At 41.5% G+C, this 25,606-nt stretch overlaps 1 protein-coding gene and 1 long non-coding RNA gene across 4 annotated transcripts; one reads left to right on the top strand and one right to left on the bottom strand.

The window, feature by feature from the left end:
• Window positions 1-6,828: 6,828 nt before the first annotated feature.
• Window positions 6,829-23,583, top strand: ZBTB21 (zinc finger and BTB domain containing 21). 3 transcript variants are annotated; one of them, XM_053386786.1, is made up of 4 exons: window positions 6,829-6,986; window positions 7,837-7,899; window positions 10,825-10,941; window positions 13,254-23,583. In XM_053386786.1, exon 4 carries the CDS (start codon window positions 13,267-13,269, stop codon window positions 16,423-16,425), a length of 3,159 nt encoding a protein of 1,052 aa, XP_053242761.1. In that variant the 5' UTR covers window positions 6,829-6,986; window positions 7,837-7,899; window positions 10,825-10,941; window positions 13,254-13,266; the 3' UTR covers window positions 16,426-23,583. The 3 variants fall into 3 exon arrangements, with proteins under 3 accessions (XP_053242761.1, XP_053242760.1, XP_053242762.1); XM_053386785.1 differs by having other exon boundaries at window positions 6,829-7,097; XM_053386787.1 differs by lacking the exon at window positions 6,829-6,986 and adding an exon at window positions 7,280-7,452.
• On the bottom strand, window positions 11,399-13,259 carry LOC128413043 (uncharacterized). The gene is made up of 2 exons (XR_008330219.1): window positions 12,134-13,259; window positions 11,399-11,775 (listed from the first exon to the last, which is right to left on the bottom strand). It is a non-coding gene; the product is annotated as an uncharacterized LOC128413043 (long non-coding RNA).
• Window positions 23,584-25,606: the final 2,023 nt, after the last annotated feature.

The following is a 25,606-nucleotide window of genomic DNA, read 5'->3' as shown; positions in this document are numbered from 1 at the left end:
ACAAAATCAAACATATATCTGCTTTCAAATCAGTATATTTATAAAGTGTCCATTTACTATGGGGTTTTTAATATCTGTAAAAAAAACACCCCAGTATTTTTTTTGTTTTATACATGTAAATACCCAAAGGCAGTGTGACACCAACAACCAAATTTGGAATAGTTTTATTTTTCTCATGTGGGTGATTCACTTGCAAAGAGCTAAATGATAAATTACAGTTTGTGAACTATCAGGGGCAGATCCCGCAGGCAATTCATATCCTGTGTTCATTACATGTCCTTTTTTTAAATTATGATTTATTTTGGCTCAGTTGCTAATACTGCTGAATAAAGCAAAGTAGCAGCCACAAAACTGACAGGTTTACAAATATAGTTAAGTATAAGACAGTGAATTTGCATTCACCAGAAGCTAAGCTTGAATCTGATAAGCTCTCCTGTCAACATCAATAGCAGCTACTTCAAGGAAATTTACCTATAAGGAAATATAAGTTTGTAGTTGCTAAAAGGGATTAAGAAAATTCAACATTATTTTCAGCTACTGACAGCCTTTGTTTCAGAGTTCTACTCAGGCTTTATACACCACGGCAAGAAAGGGGTAAGCGTCCGTTATCTAAATATACCTGGATTTTTTACTTAAATTCATTCAAACTTTAGGGAGAAGAAAATTGTTAACTTTATCTACCCCTGGGTGCATCAAACAGTATGTGCTTCCTTCCAATCTATTCATAATTTTGTAGTGCTGAGATATATAGATAGGAGAATGGATTTTCCTAGTGGCGACACCTTGAAAGTGGAATGTCCTCCTTTTGGAAGTCTAGCTGGTACTAACATACCCTCCAAAACATCATCTGGTGAAAATTGGGACATCCTATTCAACAACAACAACAACAATGATGATGATGTTATTATTTATACCCTGCCCATCTGACTAGGCTGCCCCAGCCATGTATTTATATTTAATAAATATATTTATTATATATAAATACATAATAAAACAGGAAACATTTAAAAATGTAGCTATACTTACAGGGCTGCCTTCATATGTCTTCTAAAGATTATATAGCTACTTATCTCCTTGGCTTGGGAGTCACATAACTTCATACCCTCCAACATTTCTCCCATGAAAATAGGAAAAGCAGGACATTCTGGATTCAAATCAGAAACAGGGATGGCTTCTGTAAATCTGGGGCTGTCCCTGGAAAATAGGGGCACTTGTGGGGTTTGCAGTAATGGTTTAATCTTTTTGCCATCAACTCCAAGTCCATCCGTCCCATCCCGTCCCCCCGTGCTTTTAAATACTGTGATTTCATAGCAGCTATTGGTTTTAAGAAATGTAACTAATTGGAGCATTAGTTTTATCTTATCCTCCGGTGAAATGCAATGTTTGCAAATGTTTGTAACCCACCCTGTGGTCAAGAATGCTAAAGATAAAAATCTACATAAATAAAATTCTTTCACCTCTGCAACACATCAGATACAGAGCAAATTCTGTCAAATGGGCTGACAGCTCGTTTGTATGACTGTTATTCACCAGACATCTCACCCTTTCAGGCTTAAATAACACACTAAAAGAAGTTTTTTACAATGAAAGCCACCAGGTCTTGAAAGATGTTTAGGCCATCACATCATAACTGAAACTACAAAGTGATATTTTAAAAAAGAGTCAACTGTTTGTGAACAGCTCCAAGGACATCCTTAGAGGAAGCCTACAACCACTTCAAAACAGACTTTAAGGACTGAGTCAAATATATTATGTGCTGTACATCTTTCAAAAATGTAGTTCATTGGGAGTAGGGAAATAATAATTTAACAAATCCCCAGTATAGAAAAAAATTGTGTGCATGAAAACCTGCCAGAGGAAGAGTTTTTAGGGTTAATCTAAGTTTGATGCAGGAGGTCCACTTTATCAATATCTTGTATTTTTGCTCTTAAGGTCAAAACAGACATGCATGTTAAGGAGAATCAGACTGAGACTGCAATGCAAGGGGAGGGGAGGTTTAATCCAGTCCCTTGCTGCCACCACCATTTTTCTGACTGAAACTATGCAACCCAGCACCAGCCCTACCAATAGGCAGAGGTATCAGCCTCCACTGAGGGTTCCCCAGTTGCACTATTCCCATCCTCCTGAGCTGGGGTGCCCTAGAGGCAAAAGTGCTTGTTTCTTGGTGACCTGGGCTGTTTTTCTGCAATGTATTGCCAACAGTGCCTTTAGGAAAGGCACTTGACCAGGTCAGCAGAGAGGCAAACAGCCCAAGCCATGCACTCCAGAAAGTATTGCCCATGTGTTGCTGTGCTCATGAAACACATGCTGGCATTGCAGCTACCGCACTGCATTATTTGAGTGGGCAGGGGGCAGGTGGAGCGGGAAGCAAATTTTGGTGAGGTGTTGAAGGGCAGAGTTGTGCTATCCTTCACTCCCTCTAAGCTAGCCTGCTGCCCTCAGGCACAGCGGAATATGCTGTCTCATCATCACCTACCAATCCATTTGTGGAACAGGCAGCAAAACATTTCAGGCCAGCCCTGATTATATCCCTCCTCCTCTCCCCAACCTCCAAAAAGAAAAAAGAAAGTCTGCTAAATCCGCATGAGACAAATAGCATTTCGGTGAGATAATTTAGATCAGAAAAATGGCAGAAGAAAAGGTTAAACTCCTCTCCTGTGCTGAGGTCCCGATTCCCGGCCCCCACCGCTTTAACAATAAACCAACCATGAGAAAACCTTTCTAGATATCCCACATCACGTCCAGTTTGGTTCTTGGCTCAGACTTCTTCGTAATGTTTTAACTTTCTATGAGCAGAGAGAATGCTAGAATAAAATCTTTATCCATGATATGTTAGCTTTCTATTGGCAGGGAGCAGTTTCGGTTTTTTTACATTTTGAGGACACACACAAAATAAGCCTAAGGTTTTCTCTTTAAAGCCTTCTGAATGTTATATGCACAAACCTTTTACACACTACAATCAAGAGAAATGGTGTTCCATTACTATACTGCAAGTCCTGCCAAGAAACCTAATCCCTAAAGCCTTGTTAACAGGAAAATAACAGCTGTACATAACTACTATACTAATGAAGAAAAAATGTTTACAATTACCATTTTCATTGACTTTTTTTCAGGGTGTGTGTTTGACTTCTCTACACTTATGGTATGAGCACTGTTTTTTAAAAAGTAAAATGGAATTTTTGCTTTGAAATTTTAGAATTTGTAGCTCAGGAGCGTTTTGATAGTTCAGTATATTACAAAAAAATGGACATAAACCAAAGGAAGTTTGGTAGACCTTACTCAGAAGCAGTTCCACTGAATTCAGTATTAAGCATTTTCAGATTGTACAGCAAATCCCGTTTGAATCAACAGGATTGTATGTGTCCAGATCAATTTTACTTCAATAAAATTGCAACATAGCTAATTTTCTTTGGAGTTCATCCATCTCTGAAATACTCTGCCATAATTCTATGCACATCTACCCAGATGTCCACCGAGTTTATGTGTTACAGATGGAAGACAGTCTCTAAGTCTCCATTTGTTTTTAGTATTTTGTAATGGCTAAACATTGTAATGCTAGGGACGCGGGTGGCGCTGTGGGTAAAAGCCTCAGCGCCTAGGGCTTGCCGATCGAAAGGTCGGTGGTTCGAATCCCCGCGGCGGGGTGCGCTCCCGTTGTTCGGTCCCAGCGCCTGCCAACCTAGCAGTTCGAAAGCACCCCCGGGTGCAAGTAGATAAATAGGGACCGCTTACTAGCGCGAAGGTAAACGGCGTTTCTGTGTGCAGCTCTGGCTCACCAGAGCAGCTTCGTCACGCTGGCCACGTGACCCGGAAGTGTCTCCGGACAGCGCTGGCCCTTGGCCTCTTAAGTGAGATGGGCGCACAACCCCAGAGTCTGTCAAGACTGGCCCGTACGGGCAGGGGTACCTTTACCTTTACCTTTAATGGCTAAACAATAAAAAATAAATGCAATATGTTACCAACTGTAAGTACATTATTGTGCTTTTGGCTTGTGGTATGTGTGTGTGTGTGTGTGTGTGTGTGTGTGAGAGAGAGAGAGAGAGAGAGAGAGAGAGAGAGAGAGAGAGTGTCCTCCCAGGTGGTGTGTTAACTGCCTTCCAGTACAGTAGCTAGGCTAGTGAGAACAAGTGGTTAAGATGTTTTTTTAAAAAAAATTATTAAAAGATTTTCATGGGTAACAAAAGAACATACAGAAAAATGGCTGGAACTCCCCATGAATGCCCCCCTTTTCTCTTATACTGGCAATAGCACCCACAGGAGAGGTACAGGAACTGTTTCAGTGAGTTCCCCTGGTTATAGTCTGAGACGTTATTGTAATAGGCAATATGGGGTTGACAGGGTGGGGTGGGGAGAGAAGTGGGAAGAGAGAGAGCCAGAAAATCTAACCTCTAGGTTAGATCACTGTTGTGACGTGGGGTTTGTGATTTCAGCTCTCTTGACATAATATGCTGGAGACAGTTCTGTAGTAACACTTCTTTATTAAAGCAAACAAGACTGAGAACTGAGGAGGGGAGAGCTACATTTATAGGGACAGGGAACTAGCTAGAAAGGATACATTTTGGAGGGAACAATATCAGGCAATCACAGTCCTGCCTTTTGGAGGAAACCAATAAGACAGAGGATCCAAATACAGCAGCTTAAATGAACCAATAGTAGCTGTACTCTCTGGAACCAAAAGGCAGTTACGTTACCCTAATGCAAATACAGACAATAATAATACAGATATAAAATCCTTTGACTCAATACACAACAATCACCACAACACATTATATGTGAGAATGTCTGAAGACAGTTCAGAAACTTCCGCTGGCGCAGAATTCAGTGGCTGGTACAGAATTCAGAATTCAGCTGGTGCGGAATTGCTCACAGGGGCAATACAGTTTGAGAAAATGACGTAAGTCATGGCCCAACCACACTGATTCCCAATTAGTTTCCGGAGCCAGTTCAAAGTGCTGGTTTTGACCTATAAAGCCTTAAATGGCTCAAGACAGCAATACCTCGAGGACCGCTTCTCCCTATGAACCAACCTGGACTCGGTGATCATCATCTGAGGCCCTTCTTCATGTGCCTCTTCTACAAGAGATCCAGAGGGCACCAATACAAGAACGGGCCTTTTTTGCAGTGACTCCATGCTTGTGGAATGCTCTCCCCAGCGAGGACTGCCTGGTGCCATCATTTGTCTTCATGCGCCAGACAAAAACTTTATAAATTGGCCTTTAACAATGTGTAGCCTTTAGAAGTGGGTGGGATGCTTTTACTGTATTTCTCTTTCCTCTTGGTTTCAATATATAGTAAGCCCACAATTTACACACATTTAATTTGTGCACATCCAGCTTTACAAGCATGTAAGTAAGTAAGTAAGTAAGTAAATAAGTAAATAAGTAAATAAGTAAGTAAGTAAGTAAGTAAATAAATAAATAAATAAATAAATAAATAGATAGTGGTGGAAAGGGGTCAGGATTCTGGAGAAAATTACTCTGGCAATCCCACCCCAGAACATAACCCGCACCTAAGTTATCATAGAATTGTAGACCTGGAAGGGACCATGAGGGTCATCTAGTCAATCCCCTGCAATGCAGGAATCTCTTGCCCAACCTTCAGATTAAGAGTCTAATGCTCTACCTACGACGCTATTCCTTTCCTGGGGTTGCAGGTTTACTGTATCTATGTGGGGTTTATTGTCTATTTGTTTGGTTGTAAGTTACTTTGGATGACAAACTTAATGAATATAACTTATACAAACTGAATAAAATAACAAACTGAATAAAATAAAACTTATACAGAGAATGCACCGAATCAAGATTCCCTGGTAACAAGGACAGCTACAGAAACTGAAAACCACAACTCAACTAAGTTGCATTGTCATTTCGCAGTTCTCACAAATCATGGGAGAGCAGCATGAATTCTTCTTCACGCATGCTAAAAGCGTGTTTCCGCTTGTCCTGTGCCAGTTATTTTCACTTCTTGTGTGTGCTTTTTTCAATAAACAAATAAAATTCAAAGGGGCAATCCAGCTGCTCAGCAGGCTTGTGATTCGCATTAGATACGAGGCACGGAAAGGCCTCGCCTGTGTAAATTCCCTGAAAATAAACTTGGCGCTGAATCAGAGCCTCGTTTCCCTCTGCATTTGCGGGTTGGAAGGGGAACCTCGCCTTGATCAGCAGCAGGGCTGCAAGACTGAAACGCGCTCAGCAGGGGCGCCGGCTGCTTTGAAGACCCAGCTCGCACTATGAAGTCTTTGACTCCAGGAGGACGAAAAGAGATGCCACTTATTCTTGGCGCTTGCCAAGGCACAAGCGGAATTTTATTAAGAAAACAAAGACTGCTGGAAAGATATTTATTCCCCACCCCTTCCTTCCTTCTTTCTTCAGAACTCACACAGGCAGCAAGTTTCCACCCGGGAGTTTTTATTTGGCAGGGGCGCGCGCGCGTGTGTGGCGTATCCTGCCGCGGGAAGTGCTTACTAAGGGGAATCCACAGAGGAAAGACTCCCTTCCTCATTCTTTCAAAAAGGGGGGGGGACGCCTTAGGTCGGTTTCATTTCCCTCAGTCCTCCTCCTCCTTCCTTCCCCCTCAGCAACCTGCTGAGTTCCCGCCGCCCTTAGCAACGACCAGCGCCGCCCGCTCCCCTACTTGGCTCAGGCGGCCAAGGCAGGGAGCGCTCGCTGGCTGTGGGGAGGAGAAACATCGCCCGCAATTGCTATGACACCCCATTAAACACAAACACGCTCCACCGCCATTTCGGGCAATTTATGCTCTCCTGCCGCCGCCCCTCCGCCGCCGTCCCCGCCTGGCGCTGACCAATCGGAATGTTGCGCACGTGACGAGCGTTCACTGCGATGACCTCATCCCTGGTGTGGGATGACGTCAAATTCAAGATGGATGGAATCACGGCGGTGGCGGCAGCGCGCGCGGGTGAATCGTAAAAGGAGGCGGCCGGAGAGTGGGGGGGAAGGAAGGGGGGAGCCTGTCCAGCGGCGGAGAAGGTGAGTAGCGGGCCCCAGTTCCTGCCTGCTCAAGGCGGGTCTCCCCCCACCCTGCACAAAGGCGTGGGTTTCCCCATGCACAAAGGCGTCTTTTCCTGACGTAACTCTGAGGTATGTTTTTCCCCCCCTCCACCGTGTAAGGGCTGCGGTCCCTGAGCTCGCATTTGCGCCTGCGCAGGTTACAAAACGGGTTCCCACCCCTTTGCGGCGCATGCGTTGATCCCAGCAGCCTCGTTCATGGTACGGAATACGCATGCCTTTGGGTGTCTAATACGCATGTCTGTTGCCCGCTCTCGGTGCATGGTTACTTCTTTTCACTGCGCCTGTGCGTTGCCCATACGGACACAGTTGACCGCACACCCGCTATGCTCGGGGTAGTCCCTGTGGGTGGGGTGAAAGAGGGCTCTGTGAGCGTGCGCAGGAAAATGGGTGTGGTGGGCTGTTGAGCCTTATGATGTCATTCTGGGTAAGGAGTAGGGGGGGAATTGCTCTCTGCAGGAGGAAAAGGGTGCTAATGTGCCCTCTCATAAGTGCTTTACACTTCATGAGATGCTAGCATTTGGAGATGGAGGTTCAAGCACAAATAGACTCTGCACCCTGTGACATACTTGCCCCCAAACCAACATACACGTGGGTTGGTTCTAGCTATGCAGGAGGATTCTGGGGAGCGCTTTGGTCATAATAGCCAGGTGTGATTTTGCTTTTGTTTTATCACTTGCTGACCCCTCTTAATAAAAATAGTTATGGGTTTGAACTTACACTGGTACCTAAAAAACTATGAATTTGGGTTTGTCCTTGTTGGTCTAGGTTACTGCTGCTTTGTTAACTCCCCCATTTTTGTATTTTACAGTACAATCTTATGCATGTCAACTCTAAAGTATGCCCCATAGACTTCAAATGGGCTTACTCCCAGGTAAGTTAGTATGGAATTGAAGCCTTACTGTAATATTGTGATGATTTTTATTGTTATTTTTAAAATCAGAAATGTGCTTTATTGTCATGTGATTGATTCAGATAAAATAGCATTATCTCATCATTGCTTTATAGTAAAAAAGTAAAAGGAGAGAGAAATGAGAAATCATAGCACAAAGGCATATATGTACAGATAAATAATCTATTAAGATTATTGATAAGTTATTAATGGATAGCTGACAGAGAGTGGAAGAATATGTGGAGATAAATTCTTTAAAAATGGTGAGTAGAAACGAAAATGAGATAAAATAAAGCAGAACATCTAACATGGAGAGTCCCCAAATGAAAGAGCTTTTTAATGAATGATCAAATCACTGTGATTGAGTTATAAGGGTAAATATTATCTTCAGTTTTCTCATTCCATTGACTTATGAAAAAGTCCAGTGCTCTGTGGACTTATTCTCATGTTGATCTATGTCTTCTTAGATGTGCATTTTAATGCATGTTATTACTTGTCATTTATTTTCCAACCAGACTTTTAATGAACACATGCTTTGATCTTCTCATATTTTGTGATGTAAATTCTGGCAAGAGCTAGGAGAGTTACAGTTGCTTCAAAATCAATTAATCTCACTTCAGATTTCAGGTACCAAAGAGGAGAAGATTTTATGGTGTATATATATCTTGGGGCAGGGGAAGGGGACTTCTGTTGTTTAAAGTTAGGATATAAATGTGATAAAGAAATACACTGTGGTGCTATCCAGTACCATTGCCTGCTGAAATCAACTCAACCATACTGATGCCAAATCCAGCCACACAGACCAACAAGAACTAACTTGAGATCCAGCTAGGTCAGCTATAGAATCTGCTACTTCAATCCCAGAACTGTTTTCATTACAAGGTGCCAGTCCTGGGATACACAAAAATAAAGTGCATCTGGCCATGTCCTATGTGCTGCCCGGCCATCTTTTGAATAACTACAACCAGCCCATACAAATAAAGCAGTGGAACATAAGTTTTGTGATACATCTAGCAAATGTATGTCCCAATATGATACAATGGTATCTAGTCATCTAAGTGAAAACTGATTGTGTATACAAATAAAACAACCCCATAACACACAAAGTAACACAAAAGAGTCTGAGGAATACAGGGTTTCTGCTCATTGCAGGAGCAGATGACAAAATAACAATGCCATCAATTTCAGCCAATATCCTGCCTAAAATGGTCTGAACAAGGTGATGAAATTCAAGTAAATGAGATGGGCAGATTTTCTTGGATAAAGTTGCTTTATATGTAGTTGCCACAACTGAAAAGGCCCTGCCGCTTATGCTCAGCCATCACACTTCAAGGCAGTGAGGGCATTCACTGAAGTTTTTCTGACAATGGGCCAAGTACAGGGGAAGAAGCATGTGTTAATAAAAATGGACCACTTCTGCTCTGCCCCCTTCCCACTTCAGTCACACAAGGGCACAAAGTTAAAACAATCAAAAATCCTAGTGAAACAAAAGTGCTGGTGGAGTGCAGCTGTTCCTTTCCCAGCATGCTTTGCCATTTCACTGGAAAGGCAGTCATGGAGAAGAAGCCCTTGGTGTGAATTTCTGGGCCACACCACAGGAAAGAGAATCCCCAACTCCAGAGTGACCATCCTGTGCTCCCAAGGTGAAGCAGGAGGCATCCTTGGGCATCAAAGTCAGACATCACCTAATGTGGCTATAATAGACCTCCAAGCGAGGGCCACCAAGTGTTTCCCTCTGAAGTCCTGCCTGTGTCAAAGACAGGGTTGTGAAAAGCTAAAATGAAGATTGATGACAAGACTATTACCCCCCCCAACTTTGCCTCTCTTGTGCTTGAGTAATGCAGGCTGCTTTCTCCATGCTCTTCTCTAATACTTGAAGTGAACTAAGCTGGGGAAAGCAGCTGACAGATGTGAAGTGCAGGTGGGGTGGGTTTTTCACTTGTATGTGTTGGGCTTAATTACATGTGCTTTAGGCTTAGTAGGAGATGAGAACTAAAGTGGTACCCCAAAAATATTGACGGAAGAGGGTTTTAAGGAACCTTTGAAGGAAGAGAGAAGTTGCATCATGAAGGTGTTCTGTATGAGCATTCTTGACATAAGGAGTGGAAGGGAGAAAGAGCACAGTTGTTTAAGTGACCAGGAAACCTTTAAATAGCTGGCAGGGTGGAATGAAGGCCACGGGTAGTGATATATCAAGATACAGTAGTGGAGATAGCATAGTTCAAAGCCATGGAGGACTGCACTTCAAAGGTGAGGGTGAGGTGTTTTTATGCAAATGGACAAGAAACCAGTGCAGGTGTTTATGCAGGATGTCACATACTGTAGGCTGAACAGCAGCATTGGTAAACAGGTCTTGCTTCAGTACCCAGCATAGTCAATTAAATTCTGGGCCTCACCAGCTCCAGGAGACCCACTTGGGCTGTTGCTGACCACTTTAAAAATGTTTTTTAAAAAACAAATGGGTGGCCCTGTGCTGTACAGAAGTGGTGGTAAAAAGATACAGCCAGTGCTACAGTGATCATCTTTTTTCCTTTACCTCTGTACACCTGGGCAAGTGCTTGATAAATCTGAGGTAGGACTATGGATTACAACTTGCTCAGGGGCCTCCTCTCGCTCCTGACACTGCTAAGCAGGGGGAAAGAAAACAAAGCCAAAACCTGACTTGCAATATAAGAACATGGGCAGAATGAGTGGGAGCAAAAGTTTGTTCATGGCTGGCCACTTGTGGACTTTTGAAGGAAACAAACCACAGGCCCATATGTTTGCACATTGTGACACGACAGGCTTTGGCTTGTTTCTTCCCCTGTGCAGCGTAGGAGCAATGGAGGAGGAGCAAAGCACCTGAAAATGTGAAACTGTCACACACTGATTATTATTTTTTTCAACAAGCTGTTTTATCTCCCCCAGATCATCTGAGATGCAGACCTGAAAGTAACTGCAAATTAAGGAAGAAATGGAATCCTGAATCTTTCTGTTGTTTTTGAGCATATTCTAAATTCAAGAAGAGAGAAGGAAGGTCTTATGGTATGTTATATTTTTAAATTACATTTGTTTTAAGATTATACTTTTTTGAGAAATTTCACTGTGTTTAGAGAGCATACCTGTTGGTGGGACAGGGGGACACTGCTGGAATGGGAGCCCTGCTAGACACACCTTGCAAGGTAGAAGTGAGCGTGAAGGAACAGTTTCTGTTCTTCTGTCTTTCACTCTCCATTTTGGAACTGCTTCCTTCCCACTGTTTCCACAGGGAGGGAAGTCACTTAGGTGAGCTCCAGGGCTGGCATATGTTTTCCCTGGTTTGGGGAGTAGTGTGTCCGGGGGCTGGGGATGCTATGGGTCTTTCAGATCCATGCCTTCACCAGATCTGCCACCAGCGTGCCCCTTTTGTGACTCTTCTCATGTTGGAAGTCCATCGTCAACGAGGCAAGAGCCATGGAGGTTTTCATGTCAAGCGGGTGCTACCCAAGGTTGGACCTTCCCCTCTGGAGTCAAATCTCTCTCTCCACCCTTGGAGTGGGAGGTCTGAAACACTCTATGGCCCCTGAGATGCTTTCCCAAAGGACATAGCATTGGAGGATAATATTAGCTGGAGAAAAGCTAGCCCATTTTGGATGCAATGCTAAACTATAGCTAAGCCTTACATGAATGAGCAGAGGGAGCCTGCAGTTTGTGTTGCTAGGCTACATCTCTAATCATTTACAGCCATTGGCCACAGGTTTCCACTGCTGAATTATATAAATAATTCCTAAAGTTCCTAAAGTTTTCTTCCCTTCTTTTCTGCTGCATAACTCATGATACATATAGGTGTTCAACCCTCCTGCTCTTGACACAGCCTTGTACACTTGAGTCAACCTTGCTCTAACACACAATCCTATACGTGTTTATCTGGAGGAAAGTTCCCTCTGAATTCAGTGAGACTTAACTTATCAGTCCACTATCTTACGGAACAGTAACCTTTTTTTTTCTCTCTCTTTTTAAAGAAGAATCTTCTTGGGTTTTCTTGCTTGGGCTGCAACAAAATTATAATATGATTGCCTATATAATTGTTTGCATAATTCATTTACATTGGCCTAGCGCGCACACACACACACATACATATATAATTTACAACTTTAGAAGAGTTGTTCATGTAATCCTTATGACAGTTGTTTCATGAGGCTATCGGTAAAAAAAAAGGATGGAACAATACTTGCCTTAAGCTATACATGTAAGATACAAAAGGCTCAGTTTCCCAAACATTGGGCTGGAGCCAGACTAGGTTAGTTGCGCTTGATTACCATTGAAAGCAATGGGATTTAAGTCATATTGATTACAATTTGAACAGACTAATTTAGTATCGATCCAAGCCAGCCTGCACGTGTACAGTGGGTTTGAAACTATACAGCAGTGACTATGTTTACTTAATAATAAGTCCTGCCGTGTTGACTAGATCTTTCTCCTTAGTAAGTATATTTCGAACTGTGCCCTGAATATTTGTTTAGAAATTCATGGGGGGTTACCCCCCCCGAATCTGACTTTTAAGTATTTGCATGCAGTTTGCTTTCATATATTGGGTTATTTTTTGTTACAGAACAGGAGGGAATACCTAAACACATTTTTTGAACTCTGCTAGCTACTGTATGTAGTAATCACTACATTGGGGTGCCTTTTTAAAGATAAGTTAGCTTCCATATGCCTAGAATCATATCTGGTTGTTGTTGTTTGCATTTATGAATTGCTACTGAAAAGGCATCCTGGAGTGATTTGCAGTACAATAAAACATATATAAAACAGTTTAAACAATTGCATATATAAAAACAACTATATATAAAACAGTTTAAAATGGCAACAAATATATGAAATCAATTACTGTGCACTAGGCTAGGCCTGTTGTAGTGGCTTACTGTGGGAGGAATTCAACTTGCGCTCTTCTGTTCATTCTGTGTGTGCAAGCATTCATTGCTGCAAGACGGAAAATCCCCCCTCCTCCTTCCTCATGTTGTTCTTGGGGTTTACCTGGCTTTCCAGCGTGGATTTGGGAAGAGAAATGTCCACACAGCACTAAAGGGAGCCGTTGTGATGGCTTTTGTTAACACACCAGGTTAGTTGAATCAGGGCCGATGTATTCAATGTATTGCTGTTTTAACTCCCATGGTGTATTAGGCATATCATCTTCCCTCTGTCTCCAAAGGAAAACAGATTACTATTTATATATTGACTTTCAGCCTGTTACTGGAGAAGAATCCTGTACTTTTACAGCTTCCTTCCTTCCTTCCTTCCTTCCTTCCTTCCTTCCTTTTTTTGTTTCTTGTAAATGTACCTAAACGCTGTTGGTTTTATTTTTTCTTGTCTTCCAGGTATACCTAAATCATGGAGGGACTCTTGCATTATATAAATCCAGCACATGCTATTTCTCTCCTAAGTGCTTTAAATGAGGAACGACTAAAAGGGCAACTTTGTGATGTTGTTCTTATAGTGGGAGACCAAAAATTTCGAGCTCATAAAAATGTTCTGGCTGCCAGCAGTGAATATTTTCAGTCTCTGTTCACTAAAAAAGAAAATGAGTCTCAATCAGTGTTTCAGCTTGACTTTTGCGAACCAGATACTTTTGACAATGTATTAAACTACATTTACTCATCATCCTTGTTTGTTGAGAAAAGCAGCCTTGCTGGTGTGCAAGAAGTGGGCTACAGTCTTGGGATTTCCTTTCTTACTAACATTGTTTCCAAAAGTCCTCAAATTCCATTGCCTGCATGTCCTATTAAGAAAATATTTTTCCAAGAGGATGATGAAAGCAGTTCCCAGAAAAGAAGTGTCATAGTTTGTCAGAGCAAAAATGATGCACAGGGAAAAAATGTTGGTCAAACCTCACATGATGTAAGCCATAATTCTAAGTCCTCGTCCTCAGTTGCTGTCAAACCTAAGCGGCCACAATCTACACAGCCAACTGAGTTTCTACATAGCTTATCGCAAAATGAAAGGAGATGGCTGAAAGACAGTTCTTTAAGATACTCCAAGTCCCACGAACATTCTTCGGCTACAGCAGATGATCAAAGCAGAACTAAAAGGAATGCAGTATTGTCACAGAAAACATCTGTAGAGGAAGAAGTGGGAGCAGATGAAGCAGGAGGAAGTGAGCAGTTCCTAAGAGGAAAGGCAGCAGAAGTACCTTTGAAGAGACCTTGTCCACCAGTCTTATCCTTACGTAGCTCATCTGAATCCACATTTTTGTTGAGAGAGACCGGAAAAGGAGCTGGTCCAGGGGAAGACAGGAATTTGCTATACTATTCAAAGTTAGGATTAGTGATCCCATCTAAGGTATCTGGTCCTGCGAACCAAAGTATTGACAGGAGTGGGCCGCTTGTAAAAAGTCTCCTTCGAAGGTCATTGTCCATGGATAGTCAAGTTCCTGTTTATTCGCCTTCTGTTGACTTCAAGTTTTCTCAAGGAACTTCAGCGGTGAACAACGCACAAGGGAGAATGTTAAATGTAATGTCACAAAAGCCATCTGTGAAAGAGTCTTCAGGAGAGGCAGCTCCTGATGACAAGACACATGTAATGTACCCCCATCGCCTTAGGTCCTTTAGTGCCTCCCAGTCTGGAGACAGGGAGGTCGCTTCACCTCTTAGAGAAATACGGATAAAAACAGAACCTAGCAGTCCACTTTCAGAGCCTTCTGAAATAATAAGAATTACTGTTGGGGATGCTTCATCATCTTCCAATAAGATCAATGCTTTTAAAACAGAAGATGATCATAAGGATCTCAGTAGACTCCCAGCTAAAAGGAGGTTTCAAGCAGACAGAAGGCTACCACTCAAAAAAATCAAAGTGGATGAACATGCTTCCCCTGGGTCTGAGGAAAATTTTGAGGAAAACTCAAATCCTACACCCCGTGATGCTGATTTCCCAGATTCCGACATTAGCAAAGATGAATATAGTGAGCTGGAAGAAACAAAGCCCAACAAAAAGTTTAAGTGCAAACATTGCCTTAAGATATTCAGGTCAACAGCAGGCCTTCATCGTCATGTCAATATGTACCATAATCCTGAAAAACCCTATTCTTGTGATATTTGTGATAAGAGATTTCATACAAACTTCAAAGTTTGGACGCATTGCCAGACCCAGCATGGAATTGTGAAGAACCCTTCACCTGCTTCCAGTTCCCACGCTATCTTGGATGAAAAGTTCCAAAGGAAATTAATTGATATAGTGAGGGAGCGAGAGATTAAAAAGGCCCTGATCGTCAAGCTAAGGCGTGGCAAGCAAGGTTTTCAGGGACAGGCTGGTTCACAAGCACAGCAAGTCATCAAAAGAAACCTGAGGTCGAGAACCAGAGGAGCCTACATATGTACCTACTGTGGGAAGGCGTATCGCTTCCTCTCACAGTTCAAGCAGCATATAAAAATGCATCCAGGGGAAAAAGCAGTTGGAGGAAATAAGCCACTTAAGCCCAAAGAGGAACCTCGCGTGGAAAGCCCAGTAGAAAACAAAAAAGTTTACCAGTGCCGCCTTTGTCATGCTAACCTTCCCTCTCTTATTGAACAGGGGAATCATGAGCGGCTCTGCCGGAATGCAACCGTCTGCCCATACTGCAGCCTCCGTTTTTCTTCTCTAAGCCTGAAGCATGACCACGAAATGGCATGCGAATACAAGAAGCTCACCTGCCTAGAATGTATGCGCACTTTCAAATCCTCTTTCAGTATTTGGCGTCACCAGGTTGAGGTTCACAATCAAAATACCATGGCTCCGACAGAGAATCTGTCTCTGCCGGTTGTGGAACACAACGGCGAAGTGAGCGGCACTTCCAGGCTGCATTCTCAGCTGGAGCCAAACAAGACAAACAGCTTCGTTGCAGCCAAAGAAGACAGTGTGTTCAGCGACTCCTCTGAGCAGATTAATTTTGACTCGGAAGATTCCTCATGCCTCCCCGAAGATCTGAGTGTCTCCAAGCAGTTTAAAATCCAAATCAAAGAAGAGCCTGCAGATGATTTAGAAGAGGAGGTCTCTGAAGGCAACCAGGAACACAAGGAAACCATCTCCAATAAAGACACTGGCTTGTGGCCTTGTGAAAAATGTGGGAAAATCTTTACGGTGCACAAGCAGCTAGAGCGCCACCAGGAGCTTTTGTGTTCTGTGAAGCCCTTCATTTGCCATGTATGCAACAAGGCCTTCCGCACCAATTTCCGCCTGTGGAGTCACTTCCAGTCCCATATGGCACAAGCTACAGAGGAGCCTGTGCGAAAAGAACCTGAGATTTACGCACCAGCTAATTCTCCGTCGCCCCCACCTTTGCCTCCTCCCCCACCCCTTCCCAAAATACAACCTTTGGAACCCGATAGCCCTACGGGGTTGTCAGAAACTCCTTCAGTTACTGAGAAATTATTTGTCCCTCAGGAATCGGACACACTCTTTTACCACGCTCCACCACTTTCAGCGATCACTTTCAAAAGACAGTACATGTGCAAACTCTGCCATAGGACATTCAAAACTGCATTTAGTCTTTGGAGTCACGAACAGACACACAATTAAAAGAAGAAGAAGGCATAAAGAATGCCTACAAGGGATTTTTAAGATTTAATTTACCTGATGTTTCTGAAGTTACAGCATTTGAAATGAAGTTTATATATATATATATATAAAGGGACAAGAACCCTCAGCAATTAAATTTGACATTTGTGGTGCAGCTTTGGATGTGGAGATTAAGGTAAACTCAATTTATTGTTAGTAACTTGGTCACATTTTAAGGCATTGTGGTCTAGGATCTCCTATTTAATGAATAATTGCATTCATTTAAATCTGGTTACATGTTCTTCATCCTGTGATCCTGGTATATATGGATTTATATAAAAAGGCAACAGCAAGTTAAAAGAGTTTAGAATAATGCAAATCCTGAAAAATGTTTATTGTTTTCACAGAGATTAATTCTCTCATGGGCGCCATAGAAATATTACTCATTCATTTGATGTTAAGGAAAGAAATGGAGAATTTTGCTGTGTTGACCTTGATCTTATTGAACGTTAGCAATAACAAATAAAACCTCGTTTGAGTTAACTTTACCCTTATTGAAAACTGATTAACATGGAGTTTTTTGGTTACTGGAATTTTCTGTATGGATATTGTGCAAGATACGATACAATTAAATGTTAGCAATATGTGAATATTTGGATTTTTATATATAAAGTAGCAGCCAGCCTGCTTCCAGCCATTTTAAAGCATTTTTGAAGGAAGAGTATCAAAATGAAGATGCTTTATTTGGGCCTCAGAGGACGATATTGTATAGATATTTTGGTAACTAGACAATGTGCTAAGCAACTGCCAACTGATATCCTAATGCAAACTATATTACTGTTTTAAATACAAAACAGCATTGAGTGGATGTCAAAAATTAAGTTGTGCTTTGTTTCTTCTGATTTGTATTGGTGTGGATGTGTTTTATTACAGTGGAATGTATGACTATGCTAGTTCTGAAAAGGAGAAGCAAATGCCATTTTTTTGGTGGTGAGCTCTGCTGAGAATAGAAGAAAGTTTTTTTGGGGGGAAGTTCAGATGTAAATATTTACATATGTATAAGTGAATAAAATAAATACACAGAACCTCTATTAAATATAAATAGTTTGGAAAGGAAAATGCAGTACCACAAATGTATTCTACAAATAACGAGCAGAATGTTTCTCTTACCCTGTATCATACTTTGGGTATCTTTTTTTTTTGTACTTAAATAAAAAAAAGATTGTTTAAAGCATATGAAGTACAATCCAATGCTCACTTAGGCATGCTTAAGGCCTATGGGTTGTATTCAACGCTGTTGTTCCACTTGTACAGCAGGCTTCCACTTGTGCAATATAATGTCCCCCATTCACCTGCAGACCCCTCAAAATCTGCTCCAGAGGCTTGGGGGACCCTCCAGAGTAGATTTTGGGGGAGTAACAGGGGGATGGTAAAGTTTTGTTGTGCGAGCGGAATTCTGTCACACAGCGTTTGATAGGACTCATTGATTTTTGTGGGTCTAATCTTGCAGTAGATGGTGACATGCAGTCATACTTACTGTGTTACGAGCATGTAAATTCCACTTCATCCAGTGCAATTTACACACACACCTATTTATAGGACAGGGGTAGCCATATACCTTTTCCAAAGATCCATGTGTGCTTAGATAATATGCACAAATTCTTGTACACATTAGGGTTCTCATTCATTGACTTCACCTGTTGAAATAAAGGGAGAAACCATTGGGTAGGCAAGTTCTGTGTGCACTTTGGTACTCATGCAGTTGGAAAACACTACTGGAATTGGGTCACTGAGTTGTAGCAGGGCACTTGCTCCAAAATGGCAGAGTAGCATCATTAATACAGATATCTGCCAGGAAGCTCTTACGGTTTTGTTTCCTACTCAGGAATCGACATTTAAAACTAATGAATTGCTAGTTGCATTTTAAACTTGATCTAAGGTATGAATGCTGTAGTTGAATTACTTAGCTTTTGGATTATGGGAAAAGACAGTAAACTTTGGTGTTCAGCACCGAGTAATTATGAGATTCATTAAAAGGAGTGAGAAGGTGGTTCTCGAGTTCGTGTGGAGCGGGAGTAATAACTGGCACCCCAATTTTAAATGAATTTATTTTTAAGGAATTCTTTTGATATCAATAGAATCAACTTCCATGGCAGTCCAGAAAGAACAACAACATAGCACATTTCCTAAGACTTACTACATATTTGTAAATTAGTCCCATTAAGTAATTTTGATCTATTTAATGCCATTCATGTGAAATATGGTTGGGGTTTTTTTTACTTGTTTTCTGAAGAATAGTGTATGAGAAGCTGCTTTTGAAACCCAGCTATATATTAAAAGCAGCTTCTGATGAAGCATGGGAAACTGCTCTTCAGAAATGCAAATAAAATAGCTCATTACCTGTGTGGATCTTCCATGGTTCCATTTTAAGAGCCAACAGGGTGTGAGGCATACAAAACTTTGATCTTTCTTTCCTAAACTTTAAGATTTTGCATAGCTTTCAAGTAGAATAAGAACATCAAGTGATAAAAGTATGAGACTTAATTTCAGAGTTGTGGGTTCGGGCCCTATGTTGGGTAAAAGATTCCTGCGCTGCTGGGGGTTGGACGAGATGATTATCTGGGTCCCTTTCAGCTCTGCAATTCTGTGATTCTGTGCAGTGTAACAGAATTCTAAAAGTGGAAGCGAGGCCTATTACTAGCGAGACCTTTTCTCTTTGTGCTATAAGCAAATATTTGTATCAAAACTTTGCTTATTCCATACTTAAAAGGTATTTAGGGCAGCTTGCTCAGGGCTTTTCTCACACATTCCAGCATTCCTTACCCATATCTGTGTGTAGCACATAAATACCTTCTGCAGAAATAGCAGTAGAACCTTTTCCAACTGCTGTGACAAGAGAAATCTATGCTAGTTGCATCTTTTCTCCTTTAGTTTACATGTTGCATGTCTCCATATGTGTATCTGCCTAAGGATGGTCATGACTACTCATATGTAGACGGGAACGGAAAGTGCAACTCAACCTACCTACAGTTTGTCCATTGGTTTTATACACAAAACACTATGCGGTCAATTACATTCATCAGAACTTCACTGATGTTAGTTATAGAATTTGCATTAATTTCAATGGATTGGAGTCAATATCATCCTTTCTAGATACCAGTATTTTATTCTAGCAGGGCTCCTGTGCCTTTAAGCAACTATGGGGCAGACATTTCCCCCAGCTTTGACTCCATACTGGGAATAGCTTCACCTATTGAATTTCTTCTTACAAGCCCTGCCAAAACCAGGTCCCCCCACCTCAGTCCTAGAAAAGGGAAATATGCCTTCATAGCAGTGCTTTGTTAACTGAATCCTCAAGCATCTAGAAAAGGGAAGTACTGGTACTATGCCTGCCTAATGGTGCTTCACTAACTTAATCCTCAAGCAGAAACTTCAACAGGAGTTCTGCTATATTACTATTTGGGTTATAGTAAGGTAATAAAACCTAAATAACTAGGATTTTAAAGACTACAATATGCTTTTTAAGAAATGGGGCTTTTTCTTAAAAAATAATACTAAGGATTTTTGTTAGTTTCTAATGTTAGGTCTGTTTTTGTTACCTTTTTCACATCAGTTCTTGTTTATTAACTGTTTAAAAAACAACCCTGCCTCTCAGAATCCTTTTTTGGGTACGTTTTATAGACAGATTTTCCCTCTAGGTTTTTAATCCAATACTTTAAAGAGCTGTAAGAGTGTTTATTTTGCTGGACATGGAATAAATATACTTCTGCTTAAAGATTAATATATGTTTTAAAAGTTATAAATTATGGAATATGTTGCTTATTATATACCTTAAATCTTCAAGGAATATATTTAGTTTGACCATAATAAAAATAAAATGAAAACTATTGATTTGTTATTTATCATGTTTAATTCTGCAGTGCTGTAATGAAATACTAAAATAGTCTCATTCTACACAAGAAAAGGCTTTGGCCTTTTGTTTGAGCATATATTTTTATCAAATAAAGTTCACAATCTCTCAAACTGAGGGATTTGAGGTATTAAAATGAGAAAAATTTGCAGATTTTAAATACATATTTTACAATACTTATTTAGGTCTGTTGCTAAAATGGACAAAATTCAGCCCTGTTCCAAATAGTCACTTGAATGAGAATTTAATGTCAACATATTCAGAAGTAGCCCTTGAAATTAAAGTAATTTCAGACTTGTGTAATAAGAGTATTCCTCCAGAAAAGCTGAATCAACATCTGGAAATGGACATTTAATTCTGAAAGCACCAATACTTGAAAAGGTGTTTTTGGTTATAAGCAAGTGCTTTGCTGAATTCTATCTACAAATAAAAATATCCAAATGGTAATAACTGTGGAAAAACTTCATGGAAGTATTTCTCTTAAAAGGCTACATTTTTTTAGCTATTTAAACATACTAAGGAAATGTAGCATTACTTTCCCATTTACCTTTGTTGGATTTTTCTGTATGGAAAGGAAGGGTTATGAAAACATTTTTTAAAAAAATAAATGGATCCTTAAATTATCCCCCCCCCAAAGCAACTATTGATGGCTCACTTAGAATAGCCACACTTAGGTCAATGGGATAATTTCAGAGAATTGCATCCGGGTGTCACCCTTGTGATTATATATTGGGATACTTTATTTACTCTCCTATATTTACTAGGGGAGACGCGGGGGGCGCTGTGGGTTAAACCACAGAGCCTAGGACTTGCTGATCAGAAGGTCGGCGGTTTGAATCCCCACAACAGGGTGAGCTCCCATTGCTCGGTCCCTGCTCCTGCCAACCTAGCAGTTTGAAAGCACATCAAAGTGCAAGTAGATAAATAGGTACCGCTCTGGCAGGAAGGTACACGGCATTTCTGTGCGCTGCTCTGGTTCACCAGAAGCAGCTTAGTCATGCTGGCCACATGACCTGGAAGCTCCCTTGGCCAGTAAAGCGAGATGAGCGCCGCAACCCCAGAGTCGGTAACGACTGCACCTAATGGTCAGGGGTCCCTTGACCTTTTATTTACTAGGGCAGTGCACATGATCTTGCCAGATATAAAACCAAATTCAAGTTGAACTGGGATGCAGCTGGATTGTATTGAGGCAGCCCCAGGTCAGGTCAGGTCCACCTGGAATGATCTGGGAGTGTCAAGGGCGGCAATCTAGCAGCAAGGGCAGGGGCAGATGTGCAGGCAACCTGCATGTGTTATTCTCTCCCCCCCACCTGAAGACCATGCTTAATCAGGGTTTTTAAACCTAATTAAACGCTGTGTACAGACCTGGATTGGTAGGGACCCAGATCAGAGTTGGTTCAATCCCAGATCAGATCAGGGCTGCTCCAAAGCAAATATTTATCTCTCTCGCATTACACAGCTTTCCAAATTATTGTAGTAATTCCTGGATTCAAAAGTGGGAAATCCAAATAAATTGCATTTAGCAACATGGTCAAAACTCTGAACCCAGCAACTTTGATTCCAAACTAGTTCCATGTATTGATTTAGACCACAACTTCAATGAAATTGTTTCAGACAGTTTTTCTGTATCTTTAGCACCATGTCTGAATCCTACTCGGGGTTAGAGCAGGGATAGGCGAACTCAGCCCTCCAGATGCTTTGGGACTACAACTCCCATCATCCCTGACCAATTGTCCTATTAGCTAGGGATCATGGGAGTTGTAGTCACAAAACATCTGGAGGGCCGAGTTTGCCTATGCCTGGGTTAGAGACACAAAACATTGTTTTATAAGAGCTAAAAGTGGTTCTCCCACAGTTATATTTGATTCAGGAGATCTTTCAGGTTTCTAAAATTACAAACCTTTCAAACCTGTTTATCAGCACCATAGGAAGGCGTATATCGTCATAGGTAACAATGCCTTTACCATTTTCTCTGGAAGTGTGTTTTTATATCTTCTTCAACCCTAACCCATTGTCATTAGCAGCTGGTATGTGCCTATAGTCCTCTGTAACATTGTTTACATTTTCTTGCCTGAGTATTAGGGTAAAATAAACGTACATTTCTTTTTCCTACAGTGGTAACTAGTTCATCAGTGCTGAAACCTTGTATAGAGCTGAACCTTACTGTAATAGTCTGGGCTGTAGTGTCATATACAGGTAACTCGCAGCTTACGTGCATTTAACTTGTGCACATTCAACTTTACACTCTTGGCAAATAAAAACAAATAAATAAAAAGGGGTCATCTGGTGGGGGGGCTTTGGCAATTCCACTCGCCATTGCACTCAATGTGTTTTGACTATATGTGATTTTTGGCTTTATGTGTTATTCCTGGAACTTAACCCCTGTGTAAGTTAAGAGTTGCCTGTATTCTTATCTCAAAGATTTTTGTATGGCTTGACCTGTGAAGGAACACTATCAAGATAAGCACTCCATGAGATCCTTAACCATTTTACCACTTTATATCATGAAGAAACTATCTAAATTATAGGCCTCCTATGGTGATAATCATTTATTTTTAAAGGGCCACTGTTGTCAATAGAACTAAATCTGCTTCTAATTGCAGCATTGGCACTTATATGGTAAACAATTAAATGCCTACATGTGAATGTTGCTAATTCTTTTTATAGCTCTTGAACCTGATTGTGTGGACTGCACCAAGTTCTTGTTTTTGTGTTTTACATTTTAATTTAGTTTTGCATTTCACTTTGTTGGTTATACATACCGCCAGTTACCTTTCAGCTGTATGTGAACTGGTTGCTAATTTATTTTATCCCCTTCCTACAGCCAAAGGTCAAATCTAAATGGCTTGAGGGAAGTTTCAAAAGAAAATGAACAAAAAGGCCTACTTTTCTTGATAGTATTCCTATCTACTCTGGGGCTTCTTTAAAAGGGCAACTGGAGTAGCCATCACCAATATGCAGAAAGGACTGTAACTTAACTTCTATTGACATTGCTTCTGATCTCAAACTAAAGATATATACAAATTTCATTAAAAAGGTCTGTTTTTATAATTATTTATATATTGTAGGCATTATACTGGTTTAATACATCTGTGCTGAATTTTAAGTAGCAATCCAATTAACTTTTTTAGGACTGAGAAATCCTGTTTTCAGAATCCCTTCTTTTAATGTAATGTTGCTGCTTTGTATTACTTTTCTACTGTATGTTTTCTTTACCTAGATCTTTATTAAGAAAATTTGGAGTAAAATAAACATGTTCTTTCGAGTGATTCTGTCTCATGGGAGTCTAATATGAAATAGGCTGCCAGTGCTCCAGTTCTCATTAGTGGCAGTAATACCCTGCGATATCAGAGGAACTTATCACTAGTTTAATGTGTTGCAGCATTGGGATACATAAATTTTGTATTTTCATGCTGTGAACCGCCCTGAGATCTTTGGATGAAGAGTGGTATACAAATTTAAATTTAAGAAGCGTCACAGTTGTATGCAGGAGTTCTTCCAGGGCCACCTGCCCTGTCCTTTCCGCCCTTCCCCCTCTGCCACTGCAGTTCCTCCTTCCCCTTGCAGCAGTTTTCCCTGTTGCCCTGCCTGTGTAGTTGCTTAAAGGCGCACTCTGGTTCTTGGGATCAATAGCTAGGCCAGCATAGTCTCCTTCCCCACTCTTGGCCCCCATGTTTATAATGGAAGCTGGCAGCCCAGGCAACTGATGCTGAGATCTCATTAAAATCCAGCTGTGCAGTGGAATTAAACGGCATTTTTTCCTTAGCACTTAAAAATCCAAGTAATTGTTTTACTGTTAAGCTAAGCAGCAGCTTAGATGGGCACCCTGGGCTCCATACTGGGGTGTCAGAGAGCCAGGGCACTTCATCCCCTCCCTCTGTTCTCCTGTGGCTGCTTTCAGGAGGAGAAAATTAGCTTTTGAGATTCTTGGCAAATAATTGTGGCTCCAGAGCTCAAACTTCCCTGCTTTAGTTGGACAACAAGAAACCCGATGAAATGATCTGCTACAGGCATGTGAGGTCCTTCCAGGGATGTTCTGGGTTTAGTGTAAGCTTAACCCAAGTATTTTTGGTTATTTTAAACCTACCTTCTAACCATATGTCACACCTGCCCCCTTCACGTTTGATATCTTAGCAAGTACTGTTGTACTACAGACCCATAACGGGGGGGGCGGGGGGGCGGAGGTGCTGGTGTACAACTTTTCCTAATGTGTAAACATGTTGCATGGAGTTGACTGGAGAATACACAGAGTACTTTCAGAAAGCATTTTTCCCACAGAGGATGCAAGATGAGAAAAAAATGTGGTTTTTTAACATAATCTCAGTAACCAAACAGTAAGCATAAAACAATATACAAATACTTAGAAGTTACAATCTATCACTTATATAGGTAAGCATACAGTGTCCATGCTTTTCTGCTGTTTTCTTGTTATTATAGGTGCCAAAATCACACCAGACCATACATTTATATAACAGTCTGACCTTTAGCCTCCTTCAGTTTGTCAGTCAGCTTTTCTGTTATTGCCAAACTTTTCCAAGCCAAGGTGGCTCCCTTTAGCCTTTCCCAAAAACTGGCCACCTTTCGAGGAGCTGCCATCGAAAAATGCCCTATCAATTATTTATTTTTTAGGTCTATATTTTGTCAAAGCTGTAACATTTCTGTTTTTGGTCTTGTGGTACATTGTTATGCAGTGTCAAACCACTTGCCTCAACTGTCAGTCGAAGAGGTGACCCAAACATTAACCCACATGGTCTATGTGTTAATATTCAGGCACACACCTGACCGATTTTAGGGAAATGCCTTTTGCTTAGCAGTTATACCTGTGTGGGGTTTTGGCTCACCATCTTTAAATAAGACCAATCAATTTATCTGTGAACTTCAATAACACTTTGTGGGGGGGGGGGTTGGCATTATTCAAGTAATATCTTTAAGGGTCTTACCAAATAATATGCCCTAAAACACTACGATTTTGGCCTGCCTCGAAACCTTGACAGCAAAGGGCTCATGAGCCCCAGAGATGCACCGCAAGGCTGCGCGCGCAGGCTGAAATCGGACCTGACATCGGAGATGGTTTCCCATTGTCCAGGCCGCTGGACGGCCACTTCCGCAGGCTTGGCCGGAGGAAAGGTGGGCTCGACGGCAGCCCGCTGCTGCGCCTTTAAGGGCTGTGATGTGCCGGCTTGGAAGGGCCGCCGAGGGATAAGGAGCCGCTGCTGCCCGGTCCGCGTGAGAGGGGAGGGGATTTCCTTCCTCCCCTTCTCCTCCTCGCAGGCGGCGGGGCAGCTTAGCTGA

This window comes from Podarcis raffonei, chromosome 4 (genome assembly GCF_027172205.1).
Source record: "Podarcis raffonei isolate rPodRaf1 chromosome 4, rPodRaf1.pri, whole genome shotgun sequence".
NCBI lineage: Eukaryota > Metazoa > Chordata > Lepidosauria > Squamata > Lacertidae > Podarcis > Podarcis raffonei.
The sequence above is the reverse complement of the archived record's forward strand: the minus strand, read 5'-3'. Positions and strand labels throughout refer to the sequence as shown.